Here is a 22,753-nt window from a genome sequence, read left to right on the forward strand (position 1 = left end):
AGTAATTATAAAAAAATGTATTTTGAAACGGTGCTATTCTCCCATCTTGCAGGCTTTTTGTGGAATGAATGCCAGGAACAAAGAAGTTTTCCTTAATTTTGTTGCTCAATCAGATTGCTTATAACCCCCAAGGCCATCACATCGTCTCTTTAGAGCTTGTAGGATTGCCTGATAACTCGGCAAGCACCTGCTTGGGCCAGGCTTAGCCAGAAGTGCACTGTGTTCTTCTTGACCTTCCCCTTCCTGAGTGTTTGGATTCCACCAGCTTGTGCCTTACCTAGATGTTCTTTGACTGTGATGGGCATCTCTAAATGAAGCCTCTTAATCCAGGCTAGGGAGAGTGGCAACTCTCCTGTCAGTTCTTGCTACTTTTCTCCTTTCACTGACACTCAGGGCATCATTAGAGTTGGAAAGCCCCTTCTACCTCCTCCCCATCTTTTCTCTAACATTTCCTTTGCCTTTTCCACTGGTTTCTATGCTAGCATGTTTTAATCGAAGGATCTATGTGGCTGTTACACCTTAGGATTTCTTTCTGTGCTATCATTTCAGGGAAAGGTTGTATTTATTGCTTCTGAAAAGAGCAGGGATAATGTGAATTAATAACCTAGTGGAAGGCCTAAATAATACATTTCACTATTTGGGCCTTAAATTTGTATTTTCATTAAAATAATACTATGTTGAAAGTTGAAAAAGGTAACAGTTCTAAAAGGTCTTTAACAAAAAATTTTATTAATCCTCATCTCCTCTCTACCACCCTCAACTTTTTCAGTTGTTTCTTCTGCTATTTACCTTAATGTTTAAAAATAATATTATCATGTTGCTCTGTCAGGAATTTCTGAACTTTCCCCTATATTGGAGGAGTATTTAATGTCCTTGGACAGCCCCTGTGCACACTTCATTTTCTTTCTCTTTCCTGCCCCACTTTAGTTTTGTTTTGTTTTTTTTTTTGCATTTTTCTGAAGCTGGAAACAGGGAGAGACAGTCAGACAGACCGGTGGGCATGCGCCCGACCGGGATCCACCCGGCACGCCCACCATGGGGCGAAACTCTGCCCACCAGGGGGCGATGCTCTGCCCATCCTGGGCGTCGCCATGTTGCGACCAGAGCCACTCTAGCGCCTGAGGCTGAGGCCACAGAGCCATCCCCAGCGCCCGGGCCATCTTTGCTCCAATGGAGCCTTGGCTGCGGGAGGGGAAGAAAGAGACAGAGAGGAAGGCGCGGCGGAGGGGTGGAGAAGCAAATGGGCGCTTCTCCTGTGTGCCCTGGCCGGAATCGAACCCGGGTCCTCCGCACGCTAGGCCGACGCTCTACCGCTGAGCCAACCGGCCAGGGCCCCACTTTAGTTTTGGAAATATTTTCTGGTCTTCAGATGTTTGTTGAGTTCATCCCAAGTAAGCAGTAAGTCAGGCTTCCTGAGTCATTTGACTCTATTCTCAATGGTTCATATTAGAACATTTCTTGAATATTAAATGTGCCAATAACTGAACAAACTATATTAAAAGACTCTTTATGGGTAGATGGACTTAATCCAGTGAGTAAGAGTGTGCTGAAAAATCATAGTACACTCATAAGAAGAAACCAGGGGAGCTTGTCACTGTGGTCTTCCTAGATTGTTCATGTTGTTGCAAATATAAGTGACAATTAAGGCTGTGAGTAATCTTAGGCTTTTTTATAAGTCTGTGGCAGGTAGTGAAGTCTTATCTGCCCTTTCCTAGAAAATGCATAAGGGGCTGGGCATTTGCAAACTGGAAGCTAATGCCCTCTGTCACCTCATTTCAGTAATACTTAACCTAGGCATAATTAATCAACCAAAGAAGATAGGAAAGCAATGCCAAGGCCAAGAACACTTCAGAACTGAGCACTCCATTCAGCAAGGGGGTATAATCAAGGTTTTTTTTCTCCACTCTTTCTCCTCCGTGAATTTTAGAGCATACTTGGCACACAGGGTTCAGATGGCTTGGAAAATTCTTCTGGGGCATTGATAAGATCAGACAAATTCTTGAAAAAATTTTATCTCAGGAAATTCCAGTTGCCAAGGTTTCCTACAGAGAAATATATGGCAGTTAGGGTATGGAGGAAATACCTCAGAAAGAAAGGTTTTTATGAGAGTGAAGCCTGAACAATTCCATTAAGACAAGTTAACTCACCCAACTGTAGTCTGTTCTAACAACTTAAAAAAGTATTATAGATGCAAACATTCTGGAGGGGGGAAAATTGTAGGACTTGACAGATTGGATATGAGAGATGAGGAAGATGGGGACATTCAAAATAGTGCTTCTGTGTCTGACCTCTGGAATGTGCCAGAATGGATGACATTACCTTTTATTTTATTTTTTTTTAAAGAATACTTCTAATGGCTTTCTACAAATACGTACTTTTGGTATAATTTGCTTATGGAAAATCTCTAGGCAGTAAGTGAGCAGTGGGAGAGGGCAGTTACTATGGGAGGGATGTTAATACCAAAGCAGGAGGACGCAGACGTCCAGAACTTTAGTTGTGAACATTGCCCAGAACTGACAGGTTGAGTAATGATGGGAGAAAGTTCATAAAGACATCCCTCATAAATTTTTTTAAAAATTGTATTTATTGATTTTAGAGACAGAGAGAGAAAGGCGGGGGGCAGGGGGAGCATCAACTTGTAGTTGCTTCTCATACGTGCCTTGACCGGACAAGCCTGGGGTTTCAAACTGGTGACCTCAGCATTCCAGGTCATCACTTTATCCATTGCGCCACCACAGGTCACCCCTAGTAAATTTTTTTAAAAGTGATTTGAATGAAAGATGAGAAGTCTACACAGAGAAGCAATATACTGTGAGGACTGTATAAAGCATGGCTGTGTTTAAAGAAGAAAATTGGAAGGAATATCAGATTTTATTGTTTAGGGAAGATCCTTACCCAATGATCATTCCTCTAGAAGTAAAGCTTGAAATTTTGGAAATTACATTTTTACAAGATGACAAAACCAGACTTGTTTTGTTTTCCAAGGTGATTGATATGCCGGAACACAACCCTGGCAATATGGGAGGAACAATGAGACTGGGAATAAGAAGAACTGTTTTCAAAAGTGAAAATTCAATATTAAGTAAGTTTCTCAGATTGTTTGTTTTACAAGACATCGAATGTCATTCATCTTGCCCTTTCCATCTTTCCACTTCCCTTCCAGCTGCCTCGAGTGCTCTGACTTCCTCTCACCTGCCTCCCCTTAACTTGGCTGGTCCTCCTGCTTCCCAATTTCTCTCCCCAGAAGGGTTGGTAGAATACTCGTGGATGCCCCTTCTCATTTGACCTTGATATCCTGTCCAGCAGGCTGCTTTGTGATTTACCCATCCTCCTGGATGTGACCTTTCACTGGGAGAACCCTGATTCCAAGTCGGTTCTTCTGAATCCCCTGTTCTCTCTACTTTGTTGGAACCTGCTCCCTGTTTGTTTCATATCTGATTGGTTCTAGCTACTAATTTAACAACTTCTTGAGGATGAGGGTAGTTATGTCTCAGAAGTCTATTTCTCTGTTCCCTCAGTAGCTCTATGTGGAGAGAGGAAAATATGATGTAATTGCTGATCTACTGATCTGATATTTGCTGATCTTCCACTACTGATAAGATTACTGTAAATTCTGTGGAATTTTGCCCATAGATTAACATATTCTATGAGAATAACTTAATGGAAAAAAAGAAACACACCCCAAAGCACTTAGTTTAATTTAATAAATATATCTTGAGTGCTTACTGTGTGCCTTATGCACCGTTCTAGATTCTGTATATAGTAGTGACCAGGACAGACACTAGCCCTGCCCTCTCAGGCTTCAAAACAAGTGGAAAGAGTGGAATGAAAGGGGTTGTGCAAGGTGCTAAAGGGGCTGTCTGCGGAGGAGGGGGCTCCAGTATCTGGGGCGTCCAGCATCATTCTTGTGAAGTTTTAAGGAAACCTGAGAAAAAGGTCTTAAACCAAAGAAGAGTCAGATCGGAAATATTAGTTTCTCCTTTCAGGATAACAAATAGCTTGTAAGGAATGTAAAGCTTCCTAGCAAGAATGAAATTGAGAAAGGAAAAGTTTCAGAGTGTTTGTACACATTTCCCTGCTTTGTCTGGATGAGAAATCATTGTTCTCGAAGTGACTTTTGTTCTTTAAGACTATAAGAATTTTTTCTCTTTGTGTCTATTAGCAGCACCTCTTTGGCTTTCAGATATTTTAAAATACTTTGAAATTTTGTTCAAATGAGCAAAAATAGTTAGAAATATAAGGTTTTAAAATTGCATCTGCTGTAAAATATTCAGTGATATTTTTATTAAGCTTTTAAAGAAGAGCATGTGTTTAGTATATTTAAAATTTTTATCCATCTTGATAGAAATGAGACTGATTTAGGATTTGTTTTTCTTTACAAGATACATAAAAATAAAGTTAATGATTTTTAAACACAACACCAAAACTTGTTGCCTAATATCTTTTGCCCGCCTGGAAAAAAATATTTTTAAACAGCTTTATTGAGATTTAATTTACATACTATATAATTCATCTGTAAAAAGTGTGCAACTTACTGTTTTTTATTGATTTGACAGAGTGTGCGGCTATTAAAAGTCAATTTTTGAACATTTTTACCACCTCAGAAAGAAACCCCATTCCCTTTAGCTATCACTACCATTCCTCCAGCCCTCCGTTCATCTACTGTCTCTTTAGTTGACTGTTTTGGACATTTCAAATAAATAGGACCATATGATATGTGGTATTTTGTTTTGCTTCTTTCATTTAGCATAATATTTTCAAAGTACATCCACATTGTAGCATGTATCAGTACTTCATTCTCTTTTATATCTAAATAATATTCCATTGTATGGACGTATTACATTCTGTTTATCCATTCGTCAGTTGTTTGACATTTGGGTTGTTTCCAGGCCTGCTCTAAGTTATTCTTCATAGTTTGCACTATGTATATGAGTATATGAACCCATGGTCCCCAGCAGGCATAAAGTTTTGCCTTCCCACCTGTGTGAGTTCTTCCACAGCTCTCCCAAAAAGCTTGCGTCAGAGATAAGAGATAAGCATAGGACCACTGTGCATGACTCTACTGAGTGTCATAAAAATGTAAAAGCATATAGCACCATAGTGTTTTTTTCTTAGTGGGCGTATTTCTTTTGTAGGAGTTTATCTTTTCCCCAAGCCAGCACATTTCTTTTGTAGGATTTGTTTTTCTCTAGTCAGCCCATTTATTTTGTAGACTTTTTTCCTAGTCAGCACAATTCTACAAGAATAGTAGGAACAACATACATTTAGCCACTTTGCCTGTAACAATAACATTGTTTAGCTGCAAAGCATTTTGATGCTATTCATTCTTTTTTTTTCTTTTGCTATTCATTTTTTATTTATATTTGAGTTATAGGCCAGGGATTGCAATGCTCTGGATTAAATGGAAAAACAAGAAAGTAAAGGGATAATTTTTTTAATAAAAGAGAATACTTTGAAATAGGATCAAAGCTTAAAGATATTGATAGACATAATGGCTGGATTATTAGAGTGATTCTAATTTTTATATTCATCAAGAACAATTTTTCTGTTCTTCTTAGTCACCTGGTAGCTCCTTAAGGGTTATGAAAATTATGAGTTTGATTTTTTTATCTTTTTAACCACTTTATTGAGGAAAGATTGACATACAACAAACTGTACATATTTAATGTATACCACTTGATGAGTTGAATTTGAATTTTCTGATGTAGAGATTATAGGTATCAATTGATTTGAAGAAAAGTACTGCTAATTATCATTTGTTTTATTTATAAAAAATGTGTCCTCAGAGACTCAGTCCCATCCTGTGTTCTGTGTGTGTGTCTGCAAAGGCTGTTTCTTATAAAGGGACTAGCGATTGTATGTGTGATATTTTTCCAAACTATATACCCCTGATCCTTCTCCTAACTATTAATTGCATATTCATGGTCTTTTCCTAACTTTATCTATCATGCTTAGTTTTTATATAGTCTTCTATTATAGCTTGACTTTTTCATGTATCTCATCTTCATGTCTATTATTTGGGCATATAATTTTTAATTGAGTTAAGGTACTGTAGTCTACTGATTGATTCCCTATTGTTAAACATTTCAGGTTGTTCCCTGCATTTTGTTAGAAAAAGGCTGATGGGAAGGAACATCTTGACACAGAGTTTATGTACTTTTGATATTTCCTTAGGATAGATTTCCTGGAGTCAGACTACTAGGTCAAAGGGTGTGCACATTTTTATGACTAATACTTCTGCTGGATTGTTTGGGGAAAAAGGTCAACTAGTTCATAATGATGTTAACTATACTGTAGTGTTCTTGCTTTCTCTACTCTTTTTGCTAATATACTTATGATTTTTCTACTTTATTTTGCATTTATTTCCATTGCTACTAAGTAGAAACTTTAATTTACTTGTGTGTATGCTGCTCATGTCTCAAGTCTCCATTAGTACTTAAACATGAGAGAAGGGAGCAATCTACCTGCCCAAAGCCTATTAATTACCTCAGTGGTCCAAACCATACATCTGTAAAATTTTTCTGTAAAGGGCCAGAGAGTAAACTTTTCTCGCTTTGAGGCCATATGGTCTCTGTTGCAACTATTCAACTCTGCCCTTGTAGTGTAAAAACAGCCAGAGGTAAATATGTAAATGCTGAGCAAGGCTGTATGTGTTCAATAAACCTTTATTTATGGGCACTGAAGTTTGAATTCCACGGCATTTTCATGCACCATGAAATATTCTTCTCTTCATCTCATTTCAATCATATGAAAATGTAAAAAGAATTCTTAGTTCAAGGGCTGAGCAGAAACAGTCAGAGGAATCCTGCTTTGCCTCGAGGTTGCCATGGTTTGCAGAACTCTGGTCTAAACAGAAGCAGCACAGGTTGAATAAAGCACATACAAGGCCACCAGCCTCCTGGAGAATGTTCAAGGATATCTTCCCACTTGCCCACTTGCTGCCTAAATATCCTATTGAGTGACAGAATAAGGCCGAGGGGGCTTTCAGAAGTCATTTGATCCAACCTCTGTACAGTATTTTTCATCTGAGGAAGCGGAGGACAGTGAAGTGGCTCACTCTCCTTGCATACTTTCTAGTTTCCACTGGAACACATGGCCCTGGCTCCACAGTTCACCATTACTATCACTCTCCAGAATGTAACTCTCAAAACGCACATTTTACAATAGTTACATTTGCCCAAGGCTTTACTCTTTAGATCTGTGTATTTTATTGCATGTAAGTTATACCTCAATTGAGAAAAAAAAAAAAAACCTCTACATTTTAGCTGGGAATGTAGATGGTAGGACTTATCTCCTTATAGTGATACCTTTACTTGGTTGATTAACTCATTAGATGACTTTTTAAAAAAGATTTTATTTAATGATTTTACAGAAAGAGGAAGTGGGGGAGCGAGAAGTATCAACTCAGTTGCTTCACTTTAGTTGTTCATTGATTGCTTGTTGTATGTGCCTTAACCTGGACAACCTAGGATTTTGAACCGGCAACCTCAGCATTCCAGGTCAGTGCTTTATCTACTGCGCCACCACAGGTCAGGCATTAGATGATTTTTAAAAAGACAGGAGAAATGGCACAGAACAACGAAGCATTAAGTGGGGTGTTTTGAAGAGTGAGAAATCTAGAAGGAGGTATGGCTAGAGAAAGAGGGGGTCAGGCTCAGGTGAGGGGGAAGGGAGAACACCACGAGGAACGTTGTTATGAGAGGGTTTTAAGATTCCAGAAGTAAACTTTATCATTTTGCCTGCGGCTCAGCTGAGCATGAGAGATGGGAAGATAATAAAGTACAAAGCAATTCAGGCAAGGTTCAGAGCTCATTCAGGGGACAGCTGACAACTTGTTTGATGTGTTTCCAAAGTGTTGCAGGCTCCAGGCTTAAATTTTTTGTCAGGTCCCAGACATGTTGCCAAGACTTGCTCTGGAATGGAAGCAGATCTTTGTTCATGCCAATAGTGGTTTTCAAAGCAAAGTGCCACCTATCAGAAAGGACATGTTTTCTGGACCAGTCACGTAACATGTTTGAATATAGCACACTCTGGTGTATGTGTGCTGGTCTGAATTCTATACACAGTTTGTAACTCTGCCGTCCAAATCGGCATCCAAATGGTTAGGGAGCCCTTGCTTTAGGAACAGAGGGATCCGCAGGGGTGGAAATGTGCGCATGGGTGGAAATGTGCGCAGGGACCACAAGTGCTCCGGGAGGCATAGAAGGAAAGGGGCCAGTGCCTGAGCACTGTGCTGGGCTGGAGAGGGGGCATCGTTAAAAACTAGTGGGTGCCACTTGCCCTCTAATATATCCAGACCAGTGGAGGATGTAACAGCACAACATGCTGGAAGGAATTGAGAACCCCCTGCAAGGCACTGTACACAACTGGAGATCAGGTCCTGGTGATTTCCTGTTTAGAGTTCTAAGATGATGACTCTCATCCTCAGGGCAGATGACATGGGGACAGTGAGAATTAACTTGACGCTGGCAGATGCCACTGGCAGAGGAAGCTAGGTGGAGCACCTCTGGGTGATGCCATAGGCAATGTGGCAGAGTCTAGGATGCAGGAGACCAGTGAAGCTGGTTGGATGTGGCAGGTAGAAACTGAATGCTTTAGGAAAAGACTTAATTCTTTTTGAGGATCTTCTTTGCATTTCCTCATAAGAAGGAGAAGGACCTGACTAAACTCCTCCTTCTGCTTTACTGTAAGAGAAACGATTTCTGTTCTGAGAAAACAGAGGCAAGAGGCCAATTAGGAAGGGACTGAGTGAGCCCCAGTGTTAAGGAGCTGGGTAAAATTCAGGGTATTGGAAATTCAGAGGGTTCAATCTCAAATTTGAAAGAACTGAAAGAAATGAGGATAAGGGGAGACGAATTTTCACAGGCTAGAAAAATCGTTTTTGCTTTGTTATCTCTTCGCAAAGCGTTGATAGGGAAAAACAGCTTCTAGTTCCTGGTGTGATTAGATTCTTGGGAAGTTTAAAGAAAAAAAAAACATGCCTTGCAGAAAGCCTTGGCTGGGTTAATGAGGTGATTTACAAAACAGTTTAAAAGAGGTCACCAGGGACTTAGGGATGCTGAAAGCCTGTGCCACAGTAATTTGTTGCGCTGAGACAAAGATTCGAAAGGAGTGTGGTGGGGTCTCAGGACAGGAATGTGCCAACTGGAGCACCCCCCACCTCCCCAGGGATGGTCCACACTGCAGGGGGGCTCTCTCCCCTCTTTTGTCTTGCCTTTTGCTGGGGAAACCATTTGCTAACGTATATTTGTTAATATGGGAGTTCATAGATCTAAGACATAGCTCCTTTAGTCATGACAACAGATGGCATTTATGTCCCCCTCACTGGACCAACACTGTCCTGAGCACTTCCCTCTAAGGAACTAGTGGAGTGGTTAACAGCCCAGCCCCTGGGCCACATCAGAGGCCTTACCTGCTACACCTCAGTTTTTGCGTCTGTAAAATGGACATCAAAATAGGACCTACTACATGAAGTTTTTGTGAGGGTCAAATCAGTCATACATGCAGGTCCTTAGAACAGTGCCTGGCACAGAAAAAGTACTATATTCAAGTGTAGCAGTTATGATCATAAATGTGAAAGGTTTGTTGTACTGACCTGTGATTCTCCCAGAGCTCAGGGTAAACTTCAGTTAGTGATCTAGTATTAAGAATGGGGTCCCATTAGAGCAGTTGGAGGGGAGAACGAGTAAGCCCAAGGAGGGGGGAGCAGACAGGCCCTTTGTCTTATAGGTTCTCTCCAGTCCCTCTGTTCTGCTCTCCTTACTACCCACCTGCTAATATCGACTTGCTGAAGAATACAGAAAAGCTAAGAAGAGATGTTAAAACAGGATAAAAATACTGAATGGGTGGGAGGGGGTTTGATACAAACAATAAAAACGAAGGTAATGCTGCAGTATAGAGTTAAAGGCAAGGACTAGCTTTTCTTTTTTCTTTTTTGCAACAGAGACAGAGAGAGGGACAGAGAGGGACAGACAGACAAGAAGGGAGAGAGATGAGAAGCATCAGGTCTTCGCTGTGGCACTTTAGGTGTTCATTGACTGCTTTCTCATATGTGCCTTGACTGGGGGTGGGGCTACAGCAGAGCGAGTGACCCCTTGCTCAAGCCAGCAACCTTGGGCTCAAGCCAGTGACCTTTGGGCTCTAGCCAGCAACCATAGGGTCATGTCCATGATCCCATTCTCAAGTTAGTAGCCTCACGCTCAAGCTGGTGAGCCCATGCTCAAGCCGGATGAGCCCACGCTCAAGCCTGATGAGCCTGTGCTCAAGCCATCGACCTTGAGGTTTCAAACCTGGGTCCTCTGTGCCCCAGTCCAATGCTCTATCCACTGCACCACTGCCTGGTCAGGCAGGACTAGCATTTTCATGCTAGAAAATTGAGATAAAAGCAGATTATGAAAACTAAAATTAGGGAAAGGGGAGGAGTTTAGCTACTTAAATGAACTGAGATGTTTTATGAAAATTAAAGGAATGATAAACTAAAATCCCAAAGTAATAACTGAAGGAGAAAGATAGTGGCTGGCCTGACTGTACTTTCTAAGCACTAACTAAGATATTATTTGTTTCATGTCAGTTATTGTTTTCAACCACCCCTACGACCCAGCTTCATTTTGCATGAGAGAAGGGAATCTTAGGAAGGTTAACCCACTTGTTAGAAAGTCACTGAGCTGATTTTAGAGCCGGATTTCTTGACTCCCTCACTATACTGAATGGCTGGACCTTAATCAAAGGGGAATGGCAAAACCCAAACAGCTTCCAGAGCTGAAAGCTTTCTTGTGCAGAAAGGCCTGAGACAGGGTTCTTCAGGTTTTAAGAGGAGTGTTTTGTGGGAGGAGAGCAGGGAGTACAGAAAGTGAAGACCTCACCCTGGCTTCTGAAACCCATTTTGAAACCATGTGCTTAGTTTGAGGTTAGACACAAGCACTGACTCAATTTTGTACTGAGCAGCTGGGCCAATAGGACCAGGTAGGGAATGTAAACATGTCATACATCCAGGTATGAGAAATGCCACAGCTTAAGCTCAACAATCAGTGATAGTTGCTGTGGGCCTCAGGGTTAGAGAGGCAATAGAGAGTGGATGGGACTGGGGCAAATTGACAAGCATTTGCCCCATCAAAGAAGTAACTACAACAGCTGATAATTGCATGAAGAACTGTAGATTTACTATCATCAATATTCTAAATTTTCAAGAAAATTTGGAAATTGGGAGTTCTATGAGAGATCTCCTGGTTTTTAAAAGTTGACAACTTATTTAAATTTAAAAATTTTTTAAAATTTTTCTTAGTAAGAGAGAGAAACAGGCAGACAGACAAGGGAGGGAGATGAGAAGCATCAACTCGTTGTTGCAACACCTTAGTCGTTCATTGATTGCTTTCTCATATGTGCCTTGACCGGGGTGGGGGCTCCAGCTGAGCCAGTGAGCCCTTGCTCAAGTCTGTAACCTTGGGTTCAAGCCAGCAACCATGGGGTCATGTCTGTGATCCCACACTCAAGTTGGCAACTCTGCTCATGCTGGATGAGCCCATGCTCAAGCCGGCAACCTCAGGATTTTAAACCTAGGTCCTCGGTGTCCCAGGTTAACACTCTATCCACTGCGCCACCACCTGGTCAGGCAATTTATTTAAAAGTTTATTTATTTATTTTTATTTTTTATTTTTTAATAATTTTATTTTTTTAATGGGGCAACATCAATAAATCAGGATACATATATTCAAAATAACATGTCCAGGTTATATTGTCATTCAATTATGTTGCATACCCATCACCCAAAGTCAGATTGTCCTCTGTCACCTTCTATCTAGTTTTCTTTGTGCCCCTCCCCCTCCCCCTTTCCCTCTCCCTCTCCCCCCTCCCCCTGTAACCACCACACTCTTATCAATGTCTCTTAGTCTCACTTTTATGTCCCACCTACGTATGGAATAATGCAGTTCCTGTTTATTTAAAAGTTTAAAACTTGTGTTGGCCAACACTACGTAAGCCAGATATACCAAGTATCTGTACCCTGTGTAGCCTCTTGGGATTATGTTATCTGTCATGGGCATTTGGATTTCTTCCACCTTTTAGCTTGCATAGCTTTTTTGGGGGAAATTTTGACTCTGAAAAGGACAGAGAAATAAATCAGATTTGGTTGCTAGAATTACTAACATGATGGTGGCAGTGGGCAGGGCCATTAATGGGTTAAAAATATATTATGCATAGACAGAATCTACCCAACAGCAAATTTGAGAAGGAGATGATGTAATTTTGCAAAGTGTTTTTGTTTCAGATAACCCTATTGTATACATTATTGGTATCTTCCTGTCTAGGTTGGGAGTATTTCACGATCCTAAGACTTGTATCTGTTTTCTGTCTCTAAAGCTTTGCTGACGCTTGCTAGGCAAACATTGAGTTTATGTACAGTTAATCTCTGTTACATTTTATTTTGTCCCCAAAAAGACTAGGACAGAAAAGTAGACTGTCTTTGTGTTGTTGCTGAGGATTTCCCCCGTGCCTAGGATTATTATGTGGCACGTGTGCTCAATAAATCCATTCAGAGAATCACTCAAGGATATGGTGGATGTACCCCTCAGCCTTTTCACTGCACATCTAGATACTGTCTCCATTCAGCAGTATCTAGCATCTTCCATTGTCATTGACTGTCCTCCATAGCACTTTTGGTGACAATGTGGATCAGTTGTTTCTAACCGGGAATACATGGGAGTCACTCTTGGTGCTTCGTAAAAACCCAAATGCCTGGATACTCTCCTGAGGGTATCCACATCGGCATCCCTGGTGCCGGGACCCTGGAATGAGCATCCTTAGTTTTATTTTGTTTTTAAAGTGTTTTCAAATATACTGTTCACAAAAATGAGGGGATATTTCAAAATGAATATGAAGCAATAAAAAAAAGAAACATTTGATTTTTTTGTATCAAACAAGAACATCAGAAAAACAAACGACAAGTAAAAAATGTTGTTTGATTATGCAAATGACATGCAAAACCAACTTTTATTTCATTGTTGAAAATACACTATACAAAAGGCTGAAAGTACTGGACTATCTGCACGTTCCCTGATCCTCTAATTTTTGTGAACAGTGTAGAACTGAACTGATAACATTCTGAGAGGATTCTCAACATAAGGATTTTTATAAACCACTTTTTTTATTTTTATTTTTTTAATTTTATTTTTAATGGGGCAACATCAATAAATCAGGATACATATATTCAAAGATAACAAGTCCAGGTTATCTTGTCTTTCAATTATGTTGCATACCCATCACCCAAAGTCAGATTGTCCTCTGTCACCTTCTATCTAGTTTTCTTTGTGCCCCTCCCCCTCCCCCTTTCCCTCTCCCATTCTCCCCTCCCCCCGTAACCACCACACTCTTATCAATGTTTCTTAGTCTCACTTTTATGTCCCACCTACGTATGGAATAATGCAGTTCCTGTTTTTTTTCTGATTTACTTATTTCACTTCGTATAATGTTATCAAGATCCCACCATTTTGCTGTAAATGATCCGATGTCATCATTTCTTATGGCTGAGTAGTATTCCATAGTGTATATGTGCCACATCTTCTTTATCCAGTTGTCTATTGACGGGCTTTTTGGTTGTTTCCATGTCCTGGCCACTGTGAACAATGCTGCAATGAACATGGGGCTGCATGTGTCTTTACGTATCAATGTTTCTGAGTTTTTGGGGTATATACCCAGTAGAGGGATTGCTGGGTCATAAAGTAGTTCTATTTTCAGTTTTTTGAGGAACCACCATACTTTCTTCCATAATGGTTGTACTACTTTACATTCCCACCAACAGTGTATGAGGGTTCCTTTTTCTCCACAGCCTCTCCAACATTTGCTATTACCTGTCTTGTTAATAATAGCTAATCTAACAGGTGTGAGGTAGTATCTCATTGCAGTTTTGATTTGCATTTCTCTAATAACTAAAGGAGATGAGCATCTTTTCATATATCTGTTGGCCATTTGTACTTCCTCTGGGAGAAGTGTCTGTTCATGTCCTCTTCCCATTTTTTTATTGGATTGTTTGTTTGTTGTTGAGTTTTATGAGTTCTTTGTATATTTTGGATATTAGGCCCTTATCTGAGCTGTTGTTTGAAAATATCATTTCCCATTTAGTTGGCTGTCTGTTTATTTTGTTATTAGTTTCTCTTGCTGAGCAAAAACTTCTTAGTCTGATGTAGTCCCATTCATTAATTTTTGCCTTCACTTCTCTTGCCTTTGGAGTCAAATTCATAAAATGCTCTTTAAAACCCAGGTCCATGAGTTTAGTACCTATGTCTTCTTCTATGTACTTAATTGTTTCAGGTCTTATGTTTAGATCTTTGATCCATTTTGAGTTAATTTTAGTACAGGGGGACAAACTGTAGTCCAGTTTCATTCTTTTGCATGTGGCTTTCCAGTTTTCCCAGCACCATTTATTGAAGAGGCTTTCTTTTCTCCATTGTATCTTCTTGGCCCCTTTATCAAAAATTATTTGACTATATATATGTGGTTTTATTTCTGGACTTTCTATTCTGTTCCATTGGTCTGAGTGTCTTCTTTTCTGCCAATACCATGCTGTTTTGATTGTCGTGGCCCTATAATATAGTTTGAAGTCAGGTATTGTAATGCCCCCAGCTTCATTCTTTTTCTTTAGGATTGCTTTGGCTATTCGGGGTTTTTTATAGTTCCATATAAATCTGATGATTTTTTGCTCTATTTCTTTAAAAATGTCATTGGAATTTTGATGGGAATTGCATTAAATTTGTATATTGCTTTGGGTAATATGGCCATCTTGATTATATTTATTCTTCCTAACCAAGAACAAGGAATATTCTTCCATCTCATTATATCTTTTTCGATTTCTCTTAACAATGGTTTATAGTTTTCATTATATAAGTCCTTTACATTCTTTGTTATGTTTATTCCTAAGTATTTTATTTTTTTTGTTGCAATTGTGAAGGGGATTATTCTTTTGAGTTCGTTCTCAGTTGTTTCATTGTTAGCATATAGAAAGGCTATTGACTTCTGTATGTTAATTTTGTATCCTGCGACCTTACTGTATTGGTTTATTGTTTCTAGTAGTCTTTTTGTGGATTCTTTGGGGTTTTCGATGTATAGGATCATATCATCTGCAAAAAGTGATACCTTTACTTCTTCTTTTCTGATATGGATGCCTTTTATTTCTTTGTCTTGTCTGATTGCTCTGGCTAGAACCTCTAGTACCACATTAAATAAGAGTGGAGAGAGTGGACAACCCTGTCTTGTTCCTGATTTAAGGGGAAAGCCTTCAGTTTAGTGCCATTTAATATGATGTTAGCTGATGGTTTATCATATATGGCCTTTATCATGTTGAGATATTTTCCTTCTATATCCATTTTTGTTGAGAGTCTTAAACATAAAATTGTGTTGTATTTTATCGAAAGCCTTTTCTGCATCTATTGATAAGATCATGTGGTTTTTGTTCTTTGTTTTGTTGATATGGTGTATTTCGTTAACCGTTTTACATATGTTGAACCATCCTTGAGATTCTGGGATGAATCCCACTTGATCATGATGTATTATTTTTTTAATGTTGTTGTATTCGATTTGCTAGTATTTTGTTTAGTATTTTAGCATCTGTATTCATTAGAGATATTGGTCTGTAGTTTTCTTTTTTTGTGCCATCCTTGCCTGGTTTTGGCATGAGGGTTATGTTGGCCTCATAAAATGTGTTTGGAAGTATTGCTTCTTCTTCAATTTTTTGGAAGACTTTCAGAAGAATAGGAACCAAGTCTTCTTTGAATGTTTGATAAAATTCGCTGGTATAGTTGTCAGGGCCAGAATTTTATTTTTGGGGAGGTTTTTAATGGTTTTTTCTATTTCTTCTCTACTAATAGGTCTGTTTAGGCTTTCTGCTTCTTCTTGACTCAGTCTAGGAAGGTTGTATTGTTCTAGGAATTTATCCATTTCTTCTAGATTGATAAACCACTTTTTTATAAAAGATTTTATTTATTGATTTTACAGAGAGAGGAGGGGGAGGGAATGAGAAGCACAGTTGCCTCACTTCAGGTGTTTGTTGCTGCTTGCTATTTGTGCTGTGACTGGGCAAGCCCAGAGTTTTAAACCAGCAACCGCAGTGTTCCAGATCAACACTATATCCACTGTGCCACCACAGGGCAGGCTCAACATAAGGTTTTAAAGGAAACTTTAATTTTTTACTTTTTCATGGATATGAAAATGTATTAATTCTGTAAATTCATTCTTCATAGATTTGTAAGTGGTCAAGATAAATTTTGAATGCAGAAAGAACATTTCCAAAGTTCTAAAAATGTGTTTCATCATATACCATGTTATATGTACACACCCACACTCATTCATACACACACACACGTGCTTCATTAGTTCATTCATTCATTCATTCAACATATATTTATTGAGTACCTGTTTATGGATGATGCACTTGTCTCAAGAAATGAGGGGACGGGTCCCTCTCTTCTGTTATCTTGTAAAGCTTCTATTCTCGCTTCTGTTCTTCTGTTTGGATTTCATGATCTAGAGATAACAATAGCAGTCTCATGGTTTACTTACTCATTGTTCTAGCATGTCACATATTTTGATTTATTGAATTCTTCTAACAGCCTTATGAACTAGAGGCTATCATAATCCTCATTTTACACATGAGGAAGCTGAGGCAGAGAGGTGAGGTAATTTTCCCAAGCCACATATCCATTAAATGGTGTAGTGGAATTGAAAGCCAGGGAGTCTGGCTCCAGAGCCACTATACCTCTCCCTTCTTCCTATCACCTGAGATACCTTACCAAACACAAAATTTGCTTTAAGCCAGGCAGCAGGCGTAGGCCATACAGTTTCACAATTCACATGATATCCTGGTAGTCCCAAAGACTTGAAATATAATTCCTTATAGTACCTTAAATTTGTAGATTTTGCCATTTTCCTCACCATCTTTGTTAATATTGGCAGGCTTTGTTATTAAATTTGCTAAGTCATATCTTGTAATGAAGGAAGCAGAGCAGCGACTTGGTATTATAGGAGGAAAAGTCAATGACAAAGTCAGAGGTCATAAAGGAGTGAGAATCCTCTCAAAGTTAGGTCCAAATGTTTCAGCTGCTTTTTTCTGTAACTTCATGATGATAGATATGCTTCCATTTTCCAGCTGGATATTACTGTGCTATTATTTTCCAGTTTTCTTTAATTTTTTTTTAAATAATTTTATTTTTTTAATGGGGTGACATCAATAAATCAGGATACATATATTCAAAGATAACAAGACCAGGGTATCTTGTCGTTCAATTATGATGCATACCCGTCACCCAAAGTCAGATTGTCCTCTGTCACCTTCTATCTTGTTTTCTTTGTGCCCCTCCCCCTCCCCCTTTCCCTCTCCCATTCCCCCCTCCCCCCCGTAACCACCACACTCTTATCAATGTCTCTTAGTTTCACTTTTATGTCCCACCTACGTATGGAATAATGCAGTTCCTGGTTTTTTCTGATTTACTTATTTCGCTTCGTATCATGTTATCTAGATCCCACCATTTTGCTGTAAATGTTCCGATGTCATCATTTCTTATGGCTGAGTAGTATTCCATAGTGTATATGTGCCACATCTTCTTTATCCAGTCATCTATTGACGGGCTTTTTGGTTGTTTCCATGTCCTGGCCACTGTGAACAATGCTGCAATGAACATGGGGCTGCATGTGTCTTTACGTATCAATGTTTCTGAGTTTTTGGGGTATATACCCAGTAGAGGGATTGCTGGGTCATAAGGTAGTTCTATTTTCAGTTTTTTGAGGAACCACCATACTTTCTTCCATAATGGTTGTACTACTTTACATTCCCACCAACAGTGTATGAGGGTTCCTTTTTCTCCACAGCCTCTCCAACATTTCTTATTACCTGTCTTGCTAATAATAGCTAATCTAACAGGTGTGAGGTGGTATCTCATTGCTGTTTTGATTTGCATTTCTCTAATAGCTAAAGAAGATGAGCATCTTTTCATATATCTGTTGGCCATTTGTATTTCTTCCTGGGAGAAGTGTCTGTTCATATCCTCTTCCCATTTTTTTATTGGATTGTTTGTTTGTTTGTTGTTGAGTTTTATGAGTTCTTTGTATATTTTGGATATTAGGCCCTTATCTGAGCTGTTGTTTGAAAATATCATTTCCCATTTAGTTGGCTTTCTGTTTATTTTGTTATCAGTTTCTCTTGCTGAGCAAAAACTTCTTAGTCTGATGTAGTCCCATTCATTAATTTTTGCCTTCACTTCTCTTGCCATTGGAGTCAAATTCATAAAATGCTCTTTAAAACCCAGGTCCATGAGTTTAGTACCTATGTCTTCTTCTATGTACTTAATTGTTTCAGGTCTTATGTTTAGATCTTTGATCCATTTTGAGTTAATTTTAGTACAGGGGGACAAACTGTAGTCCAGTTTCATTCTTTTGCATGTGGCTTTCCAGTTTTCCCAGCACCATTTATTGAAGAGGCTTTCTTTTCTCCATTGTGTGTTGTTGGCCCCTTTATCAAAAATTATTTGACTATATATATGTGGTTTTATTTCTGGACTTTCTATTCTGTTCCATTGGTCTGAGTGTCTATTTTTCTGCCAATACCATGCTGTTTTGATTGTTGTGGCCCTATAATAGAGTTTGAAGTCAGGTATTGTAATGCCCCCAGCTTCATTCTTTTTCTTTAGGATTGCTTTGGCTATTCGGGGTTTTTTATAGTTCCATATAAATCTGATGATTTTTTGCTCTATTTCTTTAAAAAACGTCATTGGAAGTTTGATGGGAATTGCATTGAATTTGTATATTGCTTTGGGTAATATAGCCATCTTGATTATATTTATTCTTCCTAGCCAAGAACAAGGTATATTCTTCCATCTCATTATATCTTTTTCAATTTCCCTTAACAATGGTTTATAGTTTTCATTATATAAGTCCTTTACATTCTTTGTTATGTTTATTCCTAAGTATTTTATTTTTTTTGTTGCAATTGTGAAGGGGATTATTCTTTTGAGTTCGTTCTCAGTTGTTTCATTGTTGGCATATAGAAAGGCTATTGACTTCTGAATGTTAATTTTGTATCCTGCGACCTTACTGTATTGGTTTATTGTTTCTAGTAGTCTTTTTGTGGATTCTTTGGGGTTTTCGATGTATAGGATCATATCATCTGCAAAAAGTGATACCTTTACTTCTTCTTTTCCGATATGGATGCCTTTTATTTCTTTGTCTTGTCTGATTGCTGTGGCGAGAACCTCTAGTACCACATTAAATAAGAGTGGAGAGAGTGGACAACCCTGTCTTGTTCCTGATTTAAGGGGAAAGCCTTCAGTTTAGTGCCATTTAATATGATGTTAGCTGATGGTTTATCATATATGGCCTTTATCATTGAGATATTTTCCTTCTATACCCATTTTGTTGAGAGTCTTAAACATAAAATTGTGTTGTATTTTATCGAAAGCCTTTTCTGCATCTATTGATAAGATCATGTGGTTTTTGTTCTTTGTTTTGTTGATATGGTGTATTACGTTAACCGTTTTACGTATGTTGAACCATCCTTGAGATTCTGGGATGAATCCCACTTGATCATGATGTATTATTTTTTTAATGTTGTTGTATTCGATTTGCTAGTATTTTGTTTAGTATTTTAGCATCTGTATTCATTAGAGATATTGGTCTGTAGTTTTCTTTTTTTGTGCCATTCTTGCCTGGTTTTGGTATGAGGGTTATGTTGGCCTCATAAAATGTGTTTGGAAGTATTGCTTCTTCTTCAATTTTTTGGAAGACTTTGAGTAGAATAGGAACCAAGTCTTCTTTGAATGTTTGATAAAATTCGCTGGTATAGCCGTCAGGGCCTGGACTTTTATTTTTGGGGAGGTTTTTAATGGTTTTTTCTATTTCTTCTCTACTGATAGGTCTGTTTAGGCTTTCTGCTTCTTCTTGACTCAGTCTAGGAAGTTTGTATTGTTCTAGGAATTTATCCATTTCTTCTAGGTTGTTGAATTTAGTGGCATAAAGTTTTTCATAGTATTCTACAATAATTCTTTGTATATCTACGGTGTCCGTGGTGATTTCTCCTCTTTCATTTTGGATTTTGTTTATATGAGTTCTTTCTCTTTTTTCCTTGGTAAGTCTTGCCAAGGGTTTGTCAATTTTATTGATCTTTTCAAAGAACCAGCTCCTTGTTCTATTAATTTTTTCTATAGTTTTTCTGTTCTCTAATTCATTTATTTCTGCTCTGATTTTTATTATCTCCTTTCTTCGGCTGCTTTTGGGTTGTCTTTGTTCTTCTTTTTCTAGTTCCTTAAGGTGGGAAGTTAAGTGGTTCACTTGGGCTCTCTCTTGTTTGTTCATATATGCCTGAAGTGATATGAACTTCCCTCTTATCACTGCTTTTGCTGCATCCCATAGATTCTGATATGTCGTATTGTCATTTTCATTAGTCTGTATATGTCTTTTGATCTCTGCACTTATTTCTTCTTTGACCCATTCATTTTTTAAAAGTATGTTGTTTAGTTTCCACATTTTTGTGGGATTTTTTTCCTCTTTTTTGCAGTTGAATTCTAGTTTCAAGGCTTTATGATCAGAAAATATGCTTGGTACTACTTCAATTTTTCTGAATTTGCTGATGTTGTTTTTGTGACCCAACATATGGTCAATTCTTGAGAATGATCCATGTACACTGGAGAAAAAAGTATACTCAGTCACTTTGGGATGAAATGTCCTGTAGATGTCTATCATATCCAGGTGCTCTAGTGTTTTGTTTAAGGCCACTATGTCTTTGTTGATTCTCTGTTTGGATGACCGATCTAGAGCCGTCAGCGGTGTATTGAGGTCTCCAAGTATGATTGTATTTTTGTCAGTTTTTGTTTTAAGGTCAATAAGTAGCTGTCTTATATATTTTGGTGCTCCTTGGTTTGGTGCATATATATTAAGAATTGTTATGTCTTCTTGATTCAGTGTCCCCTTAGCCATTATGAAATGGCCATTTTTATCTCTGAGTACTTTTCCTGTCTTGTAGTCAGCATTATCTGATATGAGTATTGCTACACCTGCTTTTTTTTTGGATGTTATTTGCTTGGAGTATTGTTTTCCAGCCTTTCACTTTGAATTTGTTTTTATCCTTGTTACTTAGATGAGTTTCCTGTAGGCAGCATATAGTTAGATTTTCTTTTTTAATCCATTCTGCTACTCTGTGCCTTTTTATTGGTGAGTTTAATCTGTTTACATTTAGTGTAATTATTGATACTTGTGAGTTCCCTATTGCCATTTTATATCTTGCTTTCTGTTAGTTTTGTGTCTTGTTTGATCCTTCTCTTTCGTTTTTCTATCTTTTGTTTTTATTTGGTTGTATTCCATACATCTTTCCTCTGTTGCTATCTTTTTTATCTCATGTGCTTCTGTGGTGGTTTTTTCAATGGTGGTTACCTTTGAGTAATGAAAAGGGTCCCTACCCTGTTCATTGTAGCAAACTATTTTGTGAGTACTTTTGCACTCCATCGTCCTTTGCTACTGTTAATCTCCATCTTCTCCCCCTCTTTCTTTTTGTTGTTGTCACAGTTTAAATTTGGTTTTATTGTGTTCTTCTTGGAGCTTTTACTTGTGGCTCTGTTTTTTTTTTGTTCTTTGTATCTGATTGGAGAACCCCCTTTAGTAATTCCTGGAGTGGGGGTTTTCTGATGATAAATTCCCTCATCTTTTCTGTATCTGTGAATGTTTTTATTTCTCCTTCATATTTGAAGGATAGCTTTGATGGGTATAGTATTCGTGGCTGAAAGTTTCTCTCTTTCAGGACTTTAAATATTGGGGTCCACTCTCTTCTAGCTTGTAGAGTTTCTGCTGAGAAATCTGATGATAATCTAATGGGCCTTCCTTTATATGTTGTATTCTTCTTTTCCCTGGCTGCCTTGAGAATTTTTTCTTTTCTGTTGGTTTGTGTCAATTTCATTATGATATGCCTTGGAGTAGGTTTGTTGGGGTTAAGAAAACTCGGTGTTCTGTTTGCTTCTTGAATTTGAGGCTTTAGTTCTTTCCACAGGCTTGGGAAGTTCTCATCTATTATTTGTTTGAGTATGTTCTCCATTCCATTTTCTCTCTCTTCTCCCTCTGATATACCTATTATTCTTATGTTATTCTTTTTGATGGAGTCAGATGATTCTTGTAGGGCTATCTCATTTTTTTTAATTTTTGAGTCTCTTTCTTCTTCTCTCTGTTGTGCCTCAAGTTGCTTGTCTTCTATTTCACTAATCCTCTCTTCTATCTGACATGTTCTATTAGCTAAGCTTGTTACTTCGTTTTTCAGCTCGTGAATTGAGTTTTTCATCTCTGTTTGATTTGTTTTTATAGTTTCAATTTCTTTGGACATATATTCTTTGTGTTCATTGAGTTGTTTTCTGAGCTCCCTAAATTGCCTTTCTATGTTTTCTTGTATATCTCGGAGGATTTTTAGGATTTCTATCTTGAATTCTCTGTCATTTAGCTCCAAGGTTTCCAATATATTAAATTTTTTCTCCATAGATTTTTCCTAATCTAGCTGTGTTACCTCTCTTTCTTTTGTATCCATGATATTCGATTTTCTCTTCCTTAATGGCATCTGAGGGTGGTTTTGTTGATAGTATTAATGAGATTTAATAAAGAATAAAAAGTTAAAAAAATAAAAAATCAAAAAGAGTTGTTTTTTTAAAAAAAATAATGAAATAAAGAAAAATAAAATAATAATTTTTTAAAAAAGGAAATTATTCCCCCCCTCCTTTTTTCCTCTCCTCTCCCCTTTTTCTTG

The 22,753-nt window shown here is 38.2% G+C and overlaps 1 protein-coding gene across 6 annotated transcripts in view; it reads left to right on the plus strand.

The window, feature by feature from the left end:
* Positions 1-22,753, plus strand: part of CTPS2 (CTP synthase 2) — a 134,441-nt gene that overhangs the window by 74,396 nt on the left and 37,292 nt on the right. For all 6 annotated transcript variants that reach the window (XM_066249758.1, XM_066249757.1, XM_066249755.1 and 3 more), the window contains exon 14: positions 2,986-3,082. In XM_066249758.1, coding sequence (XP_066105855.1) covers positions 2,986-3,082 — 97 coding nt within the window. The remainder of the gene's footprint in view (positions 1-2,985; positions 3,083-22,753) is intronic.

The sequence above is a fragment of the Saccopteryx bilineata genome, chromosome X, assembly GCF_036850765.1.
Source record: "Saccopteryx bilineata isolate mSacBil1 chromosome X, mSacBil1_pri_phased_curated, whole genome shotgun sequence".
NCBI lineage: Eukaryota > Metazoa > Chordata > Mammalia > Chiroptera > Emballonuridae > Saccopteryx > Saccopteryx bilineata.